The 13556-nt window shown below is 36.1% G+C and overlaps 1 protein-coding gene across 2 annotated transcripts in view; it reads right to left on the bottom strand.

The window, feature by feature from the left end:
- Nucleotides 1–604: 604 nt before the first annotated feature.
- The window catches only part of SBF2 (SET binding factor 2), a 231367-nt gene continuing 218415 nt past the window's right edge, over nt 605–13556 (bottom strand). For both annotated transcript variants that reach the window (XM_066187541.1, XM_066187542.1), the window contains 8 exons: nt 12873–12999; nt 11902–12029; nt 11144–11377; nt 6821–6925; nt 5583–5773; nt 5048–5135; nt 3469–3600; nt 605–3188 (listed from right to left, as the gene is read on the bottom strand). In XM_066187541.1, coding sequence (XP_066043638.1) covers nt 3090–3188; nt 3469–3600; nt 5048–5135; nt 5583–5773; nt 6821–6925; nt 11144–11377; nt 11902–12029; nt 12873–12999 — 1104 coding nt within the window. In that variant the 3' untranslated portion in view covers nt 605–3089. The remainder of the gene's footprint in view (nt 3189–3468; nt 3601–5047; nt 5136–5582; nt 5774–6820; nt 6926–11143; nt 11378–11901; nt 12030–12872; nt 13000–13556) is intronic.

Raw genomic sequence — 13556 nt, 5'->3', positions numbered from 1 at the left:
ACTAATTCTAAGGCTCCATCAAAAGAAAGGCGTTTTATAGAAAACACTTGTTAGATAGGACAGAGAAATCACTGATATAATACCCCAGTAATAACTCTTCAAAGCCTAAACTCGCTTCATTCCTCCACCTACACCACGGATGTTTTGTTACTGAACACAGAGAAGGGCAAACAATCCTCTCCCCTTATGACAGACCTGTAATGCTGTTATTCTCTTTTCCACAGTAGGAATGTTGTGATACACGCTGTGGGAATAGTGATGTGACCCACCAGAGGGAGCACACTGCTCACCTCCAACTCCTGGGTGGATTTTTCTGGAAAATTTTCATGGAATATGAAGCTGAATCCCTTTGTACACAGCATTTTTCCCAAACAAATTCTCGGTTCCCAATTCTCTGCTGCTGCTGATACAATTCAACAAACTGGCAAGCCCTGTAGCTTAAGCTATGCTGGCTTGTCCACATTTTCTGTAAGTTTCTGTTGGAACCTTCATTTCACAGAGGGGAGACCTCCAGGGACACCACAAACTTTGTGTCTTCACACCGAGAGCCTTTTTCTACCTCCCCCTTGTATATTCCTTACACAGACACCACAAATACCACGTCTATCATTTCAGCTTTTATTTGGGTACTTTTAAGTTAAGTTGCTCAAGTCCATTTTCCATCAACACAGATACTAAAAACTGAGATCAACATTTAAGGCAACATCAGCATCCATGCCAAGCTCAATATGCAAACCACATCCTCTAAGCACCACAGCATCCCAGAAGTGCCACAGGTCCCCCAGCTCCATCACACGTTCCCTTTCCCTTTGGACTCTGCTGTCCCACACAGCACTCAGGAATTCCATTGAGATGTACAGTCTCAAGACTTTGCCATTTTTTAATAGTTTCTTTTTCAGGAATTAGATCATTTTTGCATAAGGTGGTATGAGTGAGATAGGTCTCATAGTGAAAGTATGCAGTTGACTTATGTTGGCGATTCCATACAGAACCTTTTTTAAAAATATATTTAACATCATTATTTAATGACTTTAATATGAACACTACATGTTTTTAGCCTTTTGGTAAAGGCTATACACTGAGACTGTTAGAATGATAATTTTGCTTTAAATTCTGATTTCTTTAGTGTTACTGTTGACAAGTGTTTGAGTTAGGGATGCCCAAGTGCAACTTGTAGGTAAGAATATTTACAAGTATACAAAAGACCACATAGTTTTGAATACACCCACTATTCTTAATACAGAGTAAATAAGGATTTGTCTTGTGTCCGTGGAATATTTCAACAGGTGGGTCTTGCTTTTCTTCTCTTTTACAGTAAAAGGAAAGTTTTTACTTTTCCTTAAGGAGTGTGTTTATTACAAGATGGTTAGCATACATATATCACATAACATACAAGCGTTAAAATTAACCAGTTACAAAATAAGCAGTGGTATGTATATCTCCATATAACCTAAGAACAGGATCAGTATTTTACAAAGTACATATAAAAGTACTTCATATACAAAGAAAAATACAAATGTGCAAACACCATTGTCACAGGTGGAAATCTGTCAATTGAAAAATGCTAGAAAAATCCTTCATATTTTTGTTTTGAAATTGCAAACGCATTAAAAACAGCTGCATTTCCTATTGTGTGTGGTGAGAAATCTATGTTCCTTTTTGACAAAATACATTAGTTATAAAAAAACCCCACAAAGTTTAATAACTGAAAAATCTTGTAAGTATAGTCAGTTTGGTTAGGCTGACATTAAATTACAAGCAGAATGTCTGGAAAAATGAGAAAATAGTGAATCATATATACAGACCTTTTGTCATATTAGTGTGCTATTTAACATATTAACATTTCAAAGTAAAAACAACGGCTTAATTACCTACATATTCTACTCAGTCCTCATTATTCATAGACTGTAAAATTTCAACTAATTTGGGGCTATTAAAAATGTTTCACCAGAATTTTAGGCAGAACGAACACAAATTCATCAAAAGTAAAAATCTATAAACAGTCTTCCAATTAATGTGCAAAAAAATGTTTAAAAAGTATCAAATCACGACACCTCAAACTTGATTATGTACATATCTAATATCTGTAAATGCTGTTAACTAGCTAGTTTTGTTTTGTTCTGCTACAAATAACTTACCTCTGTCCTGCAAAATAGTCTGCATTGTAAAGATTTCAGTGCAAGTGCTTGCTTCATTGTTTAGTGCATTTTAATGTTTGTTATTTTTTATTTTACAGTGAGCAGAACAGCATATAAATTAACACATACAACTCACACACAAGAGATCCTTCATCTACTGAATTCCTGGTTTGTTGTTTTCCATTGCTCCAGGGTAGTGTCAGCCAGTTTTCTTTCATTTATCCCATCGGAATTGCAAGCAGAATCTAAAATAAAAGTGCTATCTATGCTCTTCAGGTAATCCCTAGATTTTGAAATTCCATAAGAACATTGCAGAAGCACTCAGCCAAGCACGAGATTAGAGAATGACCTGCACACTGAGAAGACACTTGAAAGTCTGGCATCAGGCAATTTCACTTTTTTGGTCTTCAGAAATATCAACTGTCTATAAACATTGGCAACCTGGTGTGTATGTCGCTGGACTCACAAGCTTCATTCATTTATTTGTTTTTAGGAATTGTAGACATGTTCCCTCTAATTCATGACTAGCTTGGAAATAAGAACATTCTGCTTAAAAATCTAAATAAAGCAGAAATACACTTCTTGTTGAAGGGAAAATTTCCACACTTTCCTTTGGACAGGTTTCCTAAAAGAATAGCTCTGAAATGAGAAAACTGGGATCAGATGCTAGTGCAAATACAGCCCACTTTTATAGCTAGGAATTGTATTGGAGAAAGAGGAAATGCAGGAGAAATGAATTATTATTTTTCTAAGTCCTCCCTGCAGAAAAAAAAAAAAAAAAAAAAGCAGTTACAGTGGTTATAATTATTTAACAGAAAAGAATTTATCATGAACTTTTATGGCAGAAATGTAAGGAAGGCGGGTTGTGTGTCAGTAACATTCCAGAACTCAGTTTCTTCCAGGAATGAGGTGCTTTAAATGGGACTTTATCATGGAACATTTTTCTCCTTTCTATGCATCTGAAATGCAACTCTGGATCCTGTCCATCCATTGCTGAGCACTCTGTGCATCTTGGGCACAAAAGTTATACACGCGTTTATTTGTCTTCAGCTGCAAAGGAAAAACAAAGACACAAAGATTCAGCATATGGAAAAGAAAACCTGCAAACTTTAAACTGCAATGCTCAGTGTGCTAATTGGGTCTGAATGTAACATTTTTGAACTACTGCTGTTGAGAGTGATGCCAGCTACATAAAATTTTTTATTGTCTTGAGATGGAACAACAGCTCCTTCCTAGCTCATACCTTCCAGCAGGACTGGAAGTAGAAGCTTAAAAACACCAAGGGAAGGAAGTTGCACATAAACATCAAGGAAAGACCAGATATACTTACATCAAAAAATGCCTTTTCACTGGCATGTTTTGGAGCTCCAATTGTTGGAGAAGCAGGAATCACAGTTTCCACTTCTGCAAGGTCTATGTGTCCCTTACAGCTCGTATCCTCCCCAGAGTCATAGTATCGCAGCTGGAACACAAGAGGAAAAAAATCCAGACACACTTTTAGATGGATCTTTCAGATTAATTCCCTTTTCCTGGATGCAGCCTGGGGGCATCGACTGCTAAGGGTGGGAGGCACAAAAATTACTAGGAGCTGAGGAGGTGGGGGAAGAGTATTTTGTCTCCATTGCTCCAGAGCAGAGAAGCAAATAGTCATGGATTGCTCTGGGCAGAGGATATATGAGGCAGGAAAGCAGAATCATTTCTTCACTGGTCATTATATAAAACTAATACAAAAGCTTTACTTCACTGAGGCATTGATAGAGGCAATACTTCTCTGCATTTCAAGAATTTAAAGTGATCAGCAGAAATTTAAGTATAATTTTAGGTAATTATAAACCACACAGAGAGCTCACATTTTCCTATACCGCACATAGAGGTTGAATGAAGTCTGAGGGTTTTTTTTCCCCCTCCTTACAAAGATACTTTGATATGGATATTAATCACTCTGTAAAGTGAGTTTCAACATGCAAAAAAGTTCCAAAAAAAGCCCCACCACAAAACCCCAACAAATTCCCATAAGCCAATTTAAAACAGCAACACTAACTCTCACAGCAAAAGTCAAACAACAGAACTCCAGCTAGGATTGACCTGTACTACTCCTGCATCTATCACACTCAGAAGGCTATTTGGTTAGACAAAAAATGTAAAAATATTTTTTTCTCCTGCAAAATAAACTTTTTCTCCTATAGATAAGATATACAGAATATATCAGGAAGAATAATTATAAACAGCACATTTCTTGGTATTTACCACACTGAACTCAAAGTACTCAATTAGCATTTCAAGAGGTGCCTGTCTTTATCCATATTACATATTTTTAAGCGTATGGACTACAGTAAATGAGTATTTTTTTAAACAAAAGCACACATGAGTCTGAGAAGTTATAACCCTCACTTTGTGTAATATTTGGCTCAAAATATTTTACTGCCTGATGACCCAATATTATCTGAAGTACACAAGACCATAAATTTCTATTGCAGAATTCTGGCGTACAGTATAAATTGCATAAAAAGTTCAGACCAACAGATGTCTATTTTTGGTGCTTCTTTTCGTGCAATTACTAGGTAGAACACTTACGAATAAATTTGTTACTAAATTTACACGGCTCTAACCAATCTAAAATACTCCTACATATATTTAAAATACTCTCATCTATTTTAATAAAATACTCCTATATGTTTTTTTCGAAAAAATAAAAGGCAAAATACCAAAACCCCTCTATTGACTCAGAATTCTGTGTCAGCTACAAGATACCTAAGACAAACATTGATAGGTGATGAATGATGGAGCTACATATCACATCTGAAAATCATCTTTACTAATATTGTTTGTAAGACCAGTCTATACAAACCCACTAAAGAAAAAAGGGGCAACACACTAATGATAAAGTTCACTATCTGAAAAATTTTTACCTGGTGTTTTGTCACATCCAGTACAAACCAGCGGGGTTTCCAACCTTTTAGCAAAGCTCCTCTTTTGTACAGCGTACCTTCAAAAGATCTGACAGGGACAGAAAATACAGCAGCATGTCATTCCATAATATGGATACTGCTGAGAAATAAAAACCCCAAAATTATACTTATTAAACACTTACTACATATATATTAAACACTTATTTTCCTGCAGGAAAACTAGCAGATTTAAACCAATAGTTTAGCAATTGGTATCTGTGATACACAGATAAAACACCCTTTTAGTACTTTGGATGCATTAAAATGTACAACTACAATTTGCTTGTTCATCTAATGAAAGGAGAGGGTGAAGGATGCTGGTAGGAGACAGAGGCCCACCCAGTGATGCATGAACTAAATGTAATCGAATCCAAAAAGAAGAAATAAGGTAGCCACGAAACATTCTGTGCACACGACAGTTTCATTTCTTCCTAAGGCAGAGACTTGTACCAACCTAATAAAATATTCACAGATACTGTCTGGTTATTCAGTTTACCTGTTTTCATCATTCTTTGATGTGAAATGATTGTACAGCGTCGTTCTTCTGTCTACTCCATTAGAGGCAGAGATGCCTGAACTCTGCTCCTCACCCAGCCCACTATCAGGTATTTCCAACAAAGACCTCTTTTGATAGGAATGTAGATTAGGTGACATCATCCCTGAGGAGCCAGAAGGATGTCTCCGGAGCTGAAAAAGAGGGAAATAGAAGAAAAAAGGTAATGCAATGCTTCTTGCATTGTGAGATGGTCTCAGTGCTGTAGTGATAATAAATACATAGTAAGTTGGGAACTACTGTGAGGCCAAAAAACAAAATCTTCCTAATACAAGGAAGAAGCCAGAGGGATGGCAATTCCCTGCATTTCTTAGGCAGAAGGGTTCACAAGGTGTGAGAAATCAGTATTTCAGAAAAGCTTCATACAGTCCAGTGACGTAATACTGAACAGTGTTTGCTTTGCTTTCTCAGAAGCATCTAAAACTGAACAGACATTTAGATACAATAAATTTCCCTGATTTCAAAGGGAAGGAAGGGGGGAAAAGCAAAACTACAGCTTCCAAGAGCTACTTTACAGATCGATGTTGTTTTAGTAGAATCTCAATAACCTGGAACAAGAGGGATCCTGTATTTGGTCCTAATCTAAATGACAACACTCTACAGATAGTCTTGAACTGGTAACTCACTGTGCAAAGTTCAGAGGCCAAGCTCCCAAAAAGCAGTATCTAGCATTATTCCTGGTGCACACAGAGAGCAAACAGACAGCCTTTGACTTAGACAGTATCTCTATTGTCAGCTCTTCTTTTACCACGGACAGGAATCAGAAACACAAGCATGAATATTTCTTATCTCTACTTAGGAACTGTAACTCCATTTAGCCATGGAAATACCTTTACTTATCTCTGAGAATCTGTGATATCCTTTTGGCTACTTTCAGAAGAGCTTTTTTAGTACTTCAAGAAACTCTTAAATATATAAAACCACACATTTGTGCATTAGAAAATGCTCATTTTATCTGTATGCCTTAAACTACTCTGGAAAAGCAATTAGATAAACACCACAAGTAAAAATGTATTTTTCAGCTGAAGAAATAAAAGCCCAATATCATGGGTTAGAACAACGCATTCAGTTTTTCAAAAGCAGTATTTTACTCCAAGAAATACAGTGATTTTGTCAGTGCCTCAGGTAGCCTATATAACAGGAATGCAATTCTTCTATTGGACAAGCTCTTTTCTACTTACATTGTCTTGTCTGGTGTCATCTTTTAGATTCATTTTGACCCTTTCCCACAGGAGCTGCCACCTCTCTGGGCTCTGATTTAATTTACTTTCCAACCTTTCGATTTCCTGAAACAATTAACAAGGGTTTCCTTAAGAATAAACATTTTTAACTGATCACTCCCTGGCCATAATTTTAGAACAACCATTCTCTAGTCACTGTTTTCACCCACTGAAGTTCAAACCCCTCCATCATACGAGCTATAAACTGAGATCCATTAGAACCAGGAGCCAAAGGCACCCATGGACAGCATCAGCCACATTGTTCTTCCTGCATTTCCAGGTTGGAGGAGCCACCAGGCTTTCAATTCTCCTCCAGTTCTCCTGAACACACAGAATTCAACACCCACTGCCATAACAGAAACACAGCACTGATAAGGACAGGCTGTATTTTATGAAAATATTTACAAAGAACAGATTCTGTGCTGCGACACCAACATTGTGCATTGCCAATATTAACATTTACCCTGGTTTATAAAATGTGATACAAAGCTGTAATAAAAGAAGGAAATGAAACAGAAAGATTTATACAATTTGGATGCCAAACTGTAACAACATGTTCTTGTTCTCGAACTTGGGAATATGACCTATGTTGATAACCTCCAGTTAGGGTTATTTCCTGTTAATTAGACAGTGCAAAGTTAAGTAAAAAGAGTCAATTTTATGAGTTTATGTTTACTTGTGAAGACTCATTGATACATTTGTCAAGACTTTGAAGTGTGGTCTATATTCCTTGCCATGCTTCCTTCGCCCATTTTTACTTTCAACAACTGTATCGCTATGAAAATCTTTTTATTAATTAAATAAAATTAAAACCTCAATTTTGCAAATTCAATTACGAATTAATAATGGAATAAAAAACTGCCACAGGACATAGGCTTCTTATGCTATATAGAAGCCAACTAAACACCTAAGACATTTATTTTAAAAGTAGAGAAAGTAAGTCTCTACTTACTTCTACCCTACCTAGTAATTAAAGTAGATTTCATAATTTGTCCAATTCCTATTGGTCTTTTGATTGAAAAATTTTTCAGGAAATTGTTATTAATTTGAAAGACGGAAAAATATTATAATTTTAAAGTAAGAAAACATTTTGATATGGAAATTAACTTCTGAACTAAAGTTTGAACTCATAGGTGAAAATAAAAAGCCAGCATTTGGCAATGTAACAGGAATAAAATATTTCTACAAACTTTTCCTTGCTGAAGGTAAATTAGAAAACTCCAAAGTGAAACTAAATATAAGAAGTGTGGCTTAACAGCAAGAATCAAACGAGAAGCTTTAAATACTGAAGGTAGCTGAAAGCCACCTATGCTCTCTTTCTGCTAAGAAATAAAACTAGAACACCTTTGTTCGGAGTATCTTCAGGTGAATAAAAAAGTAAGAAATGATGAACACAAGCCAGACTAAAGCCTTCTCTAGATTACTTGTTTTTTCTTTGGAAGTGCTGAATGGAAAACACTTCCGGAGGCATAAAACTGAATCAATTTAGCACACACTTTTTAAAGTAAAATCCTTTCCAAATTGCTGCAAAAGGATACAAACTCTTTATTGCTCTAAGTTAGTCAGTTTAATCTGATCATTCTCTTTCTGCCCTACTCTTGACTTCTGAGTACAAATCCTTCGCTGCAGAATCTGGAAGTAACTGAAACTTGTTACTTAGCAACTGGGTCACATTCCTTCTTTTTTGGCTCCATAGTGAGTAGTGCTTCCAGAATTTAAAATGAAAAACTTTAATGAAAAACTTTCAACAATCTCCTGTATATATAACTTGAAAACTTAGGACTAAATTCTCCTTTAATAGACCCCATGTAAAAAAACATACATGGCCATAAATCACTAAGATTCACTCTTGCCTCTTCAGTTTTAAAGTTATGGAAAGCAGCAGATTTTTTTTCTTTTCCATGTGTAGAATAGATTCTGAGTAGATGCATTTCTTTGTAAGAAAAAAAGATCTTTAAATTTATCTCTCTGATTAATCTCCTGTTGTCCAGGCTTACAGGAGCAGAAACTGTATATGTATATGTATATGTATATGTATATGTATATGTATATGTATATAGGTTATAACAAATTCAATTATGAGAATATCCATTTCCTGCAATTAATAACAAGCAATTAGCATTACTGTGCCTTCCAGAAGATCTGCTAAATAACCTGCTTTGGAATATCTGAATGCTAGAAACAGGAGCTACATCTGCAGCAGCTCCACAACTCTGGAGACTGATCACCTCTTGTGCTCTACAATGTGTCTGAATGCACACAGGTTCATTTCTCACAATTCTTACAAGTACCAGAATCTGATCCACTCTTAAAAGAAGAGTACCACATTCTACCACGAAAATTCTGAATCAGGGCACTCAAAAACTTCTCTGTTTCAGCTTCACATCCACTATCCACTTCACAGTCCACTATCTAGTTTTCAATTGAAAAATATCTTTAGAACAAACAAATTTGGGCTTATCATTATAAACTAAGTGAGAATCAATCTTCCCCAGCAATTTTCGATGCTAAATATGGTCTCAGTTGAAACATTTTTTGGATACCAACACATCCTCAGTGGATTTATGATTAAGGAGAGGTCTTTCTCCTACATCAGCAATAGCCCTAAATTAACAACTTGTTTTAAAAGAACGTTCACTTTGCTTTTTAAACTTAGAAGAATATTTTTGTAACCTTTATACAACCTCTCCAAAGTTTTCCAAATGTTCTCTCCATTGCTATCTTTTATTACTATAATCTAATTCACAAATAACGTTTAAACTCTATAAAACCTGACCTACATATCTTTAGCCTATATTATGGCTAATTTCTCTGTTATATGGCAGTTTCTCACAGTTGTGGATATGGACAGTCTGGCATCTACCCCGGGAAGAAATGCAGGAGAACACTGTTCTATTCCTGATGTGCTTCTGGCCTCTGGTTACCTGATATAAAAGCTCTCTGTGCTTTGCTGAAGAATCCGCAAAATGACCCCTGCTGAGAGGCTGTTGTTCCTTTGCTTCTGGGAATTGAGAAGCTCTGAGAAGTTCTGACTGTCTTATTTTGAGTCAAGGGGGGGTTTCCATGAGATTCTCTTTATTTATTATTTTTTTTAAATTGGGCATTGCTCCCGTGTTCGATCAATCAGGATTGGAAGGAGCAGACCAAAAGGAATTTGAGGAATGTGACAGAATAAAGCTAACTCTCTATCAAAATCTTCAAGGACTCCCACCCTTTCAGAAGCTTCCTGCATTAAGACTTGCTAAAAGTTCATCTTTGATTCAGGAGAATTGGGGGCCTACAGCATATCCCGATTTTCCAAGCATTGCAATAGTGGGCTCCATAATCCCAGCTTCAATAAAAATCTGCAAAGAATTTTCAAAATAAAACAGTGCACACAGGGACATGTATCTGGACAGACAAGTGGCTTGAAACAAAGGAAGTGAGGAATGCCCTTGTCATTTTCCTGCACTATCAATTATGATGATAACCAAATGTCTGGCTGTTAATTAATTATAATCAACAAGCATCTTCATCTCTAAGAGAAGACAGACGTTAAATCACTCTAAATATCTGCAACAATGATGATAATGGGATCATTTTTCATCTTCTAATGAAGAAAGGACAAAACCTACACAGCCTAAGTGAGCCCAAACAAGGAAGAGCCAAAATCAAGCATCTATTTCAAGTACCAAAATATTCTGAAGAATCTAAATTTATCAGTTTGGTTCTAGTAAACATGAATAAACTAAGAGCAGTCATGGTAAGCTTCTCTGAGAAATGTGGGCCAAGATGTTCAGTTTATGTTTGTGTATCTGCTTCCCGATTGTTAAAATCAACAAGTGTCAGATTCTCTTTTGTGATCTGTCCAAGAATCTGGGTCATTATTTTACCACACACCTACTTCAAAATGAGGAGAAAGAGGTCAAGAAAGCAAGATTCACCATTTGCCCAAATGAAAACAGCCGTTCTTGCATTTCTTACAAAAGGCAACATAAAATTTTATTTATTCTTTAAAACAGACAGAGAAAAAAATGAATCCATGAGGAGTTACTGACTACAATTAAAGCACACACCCAGGGAAGTCTGCATTCAGAACAACATCAGCTTTGCAGGAAGTCTGATTGATTCCCAGAACCATCACATCTCTAGATCAACCAGTCAGTATTACTAAAGACTTGTTTTGACATCTGTCATGATCCTTTTAATAACAGTACATCTGTAAGGCAATAGCTTCAATATAAAGTAAATGCGAATTTCATGAGCGTAAGAGAACTTACTGTTCTGTGCAACACAAGTACTCACATTTAAAAGGCTGGTGATGGCATCAGGCTGTATTCTTTTTACATCATCATAACATGGCCACACGATTTTCCTCTTAGTCTGAGAGACTGAACCATCTGTTTGGTCATTTTCTTCTGAAACACTGCATTTTGCAGGTACCATGGTCCAATCATAGGAAGGACCTGTAGCCAAAATCTCTTCTACATAATAATCCCACTTTTTGAGGCTGGACATATTTACATTTGGCTTCAGTGCCTATTTGAAACAAAGAGTCATTATAATGACATTAAGGAAGCCTTTAAATTTAAGATTTACAACACAACACCTGCATTTTCCAGATTATTCTAAATCGGATCTACAATGGTGAGTGTATTGTGAATTTTCTAAATTTATTCAAGACACAGCACAGCCTAGGGGACAGACGTTATCATATAAGACAGAGATGCAGATAATGTGATCCAATCAGACTGTTATGAAATGTATCCCATTATGACTCTAAAGTCAGTTCCCCTTTAAAGACTATTTTAATAATAATTCATATAATTTAATGAAATAAAACAGGGAACCTCACTTAGTTCACCAGGATGCATGAATACATGTTCCAGAATTTGGCCCTTTAAATTACATTTCCATGGCTTTCTGGTACTGCTCCATTCAATCAGGTAGGGTCAATTTTGTCCACCAAATACTTAACTTGGTTCAGAACAATTACGATATCAAAATGTACTCAAGGAATCACTCAGAATGACAAATCACCTGAATTTTAACAAGAATCATACCTCGGTTTCAGCGGGGGCATACAGGTAATTGAAGAAAATAGGGCTCCTTTTGTGCATCTTTTCAATACATTCCCAAATACAAATTCCTTTTTTGGCATGTTTATCTCCTTTATCTTCAAACAATGTTCCTGGGTAAAAGAAGAGCAGCACAAGGATGGCTTTATGATAATGCTCAACAAATACTAAAGCACAGCCTAAAGGAATTTCAGAGACTGAAGGTATAACAAACTCTACCATCAAATGCCACTGCAACAGGAAATAAATAAAGAAGATAAATAATAGAAATTAACTTTTTTTTTTTCAAATAAAATGGTTGCTCAAGTCTAACCTACCCCACAACTACAACAGTTTTTAAGAAAAGCATTAAAAATGATGATATGTCATGAGAAGCAGCCCACAAAGCAGAGAAATTTGGAGCATGTTTCAGTGGACAAGTCCCAAGAACAGCCTCAGCTGTGGTTATGGAGCCTCAGTAAGATGGCTTTGAGAGGAGCTAAGGCCATGGAAGCTGTAAGGTTGCACATAACAGATGGAGTAAAACAGAAAATATAAAAAGAGAAACACTGAAGATAATGCAAGAGGAGGAAGTGGGAGGTAATCAATGGAAAGGCTTTTCTTTCTTGAAACTTTATGCACTCTCTGATGGTCTCAGAGACTTTGTTTCTGTTAAAAGAAGGAATTTAGTAGGGAAAATGGAACTACATGGAAAAATTGCTAAAAACCCTGAGGCATGGCACTAATTTTTTCCACCTTCTCTTAGAGCCATCAGAGGCATGGCTCAGGAAATCACTGATGCAGAAAATACTACCTGTTCTTCACCTCCATTTTGCTTTCTAGATCTGAAATGTAATTCATTACGTGGTCACCACACAGCTACTGGACCATCTTAACAATTTTTGTAGACCATATATTGAGGAGAAAAATATCAACAAGTACAAAAGCAATATGCAATACACAAAGATCACACATACCATGTTCTAGTCTTTCATAATCTGAATCCAGAAGAAATGTTTTAAATCGATTGGATATGTGATGAAAAGCCAGAAACTTCAGATAATACTGATTGAACTCAAACTCTGTCGGGTATTGGTTATGAATCTAAAAAATAAAATATTAAAAAAAAAGGAAAAAAAAAAAGGAAAAAGTGGATATTGAGGTATAATACAAATAGATATGTAAGAAATAATAAAGTGAAATGACAGCAAAACAATTCTCCCATGAATGCTGAAAACAAATTGCAAAATGTCACAAAAATCCTTCTAACATTTTGTCCTAGAATATTCTTTTGCTAAATAAATTAATGTATTGTCTATGCTTCAAAAACATTTCAGAGCAGATAGAGCGAACTGTGTAACAAGCAGTATTATACTCTATATAAACCCCATGATTCCTCCAGGAAATCCATCTAGATATAAGTCTCCTAGGATAAATCTTGAGTCACCACCATGTAACTCCACAGGTGAAGATGCTACTCCTGGATGTGGCTGGAATTCAAACTTTAACTGAAAGGTTCCACGCTGGATTTTGTGCTATTGCTCAGAACCCCACGAGGCAAACAAGTACAGAGACAATGCTGCAAATGACATTTCATCTACCACTCCTGAAACAGCCAATTCCTCAAGTACTTACTAGTCTACACATATTTCTTCCTTTTC

This window comes from Chamaea fasciata, unplaced genomic scaffold (genome assembly GCF_029207755.1).
Source record: "Chamaea fasciata isolate MVZ Bird 193981 ecotype frontalis unplaced genomic scaffold, bChaFas1.0.hap1 SCAF_7, whole genome shotgun sequence".
In the NCBI taxonomy this organism is placed as follows: domain Eukaryota; kingdom Metazoa; phylum Chordata; class Aves; order Passeriformes; family Sylviidae; genus Chamaea; species Chamaea fasciata.
Note: the sequence above shows the minus strand (reverse complement) of the source record. Positions and strands in the feature narration are given on the sequence as shown.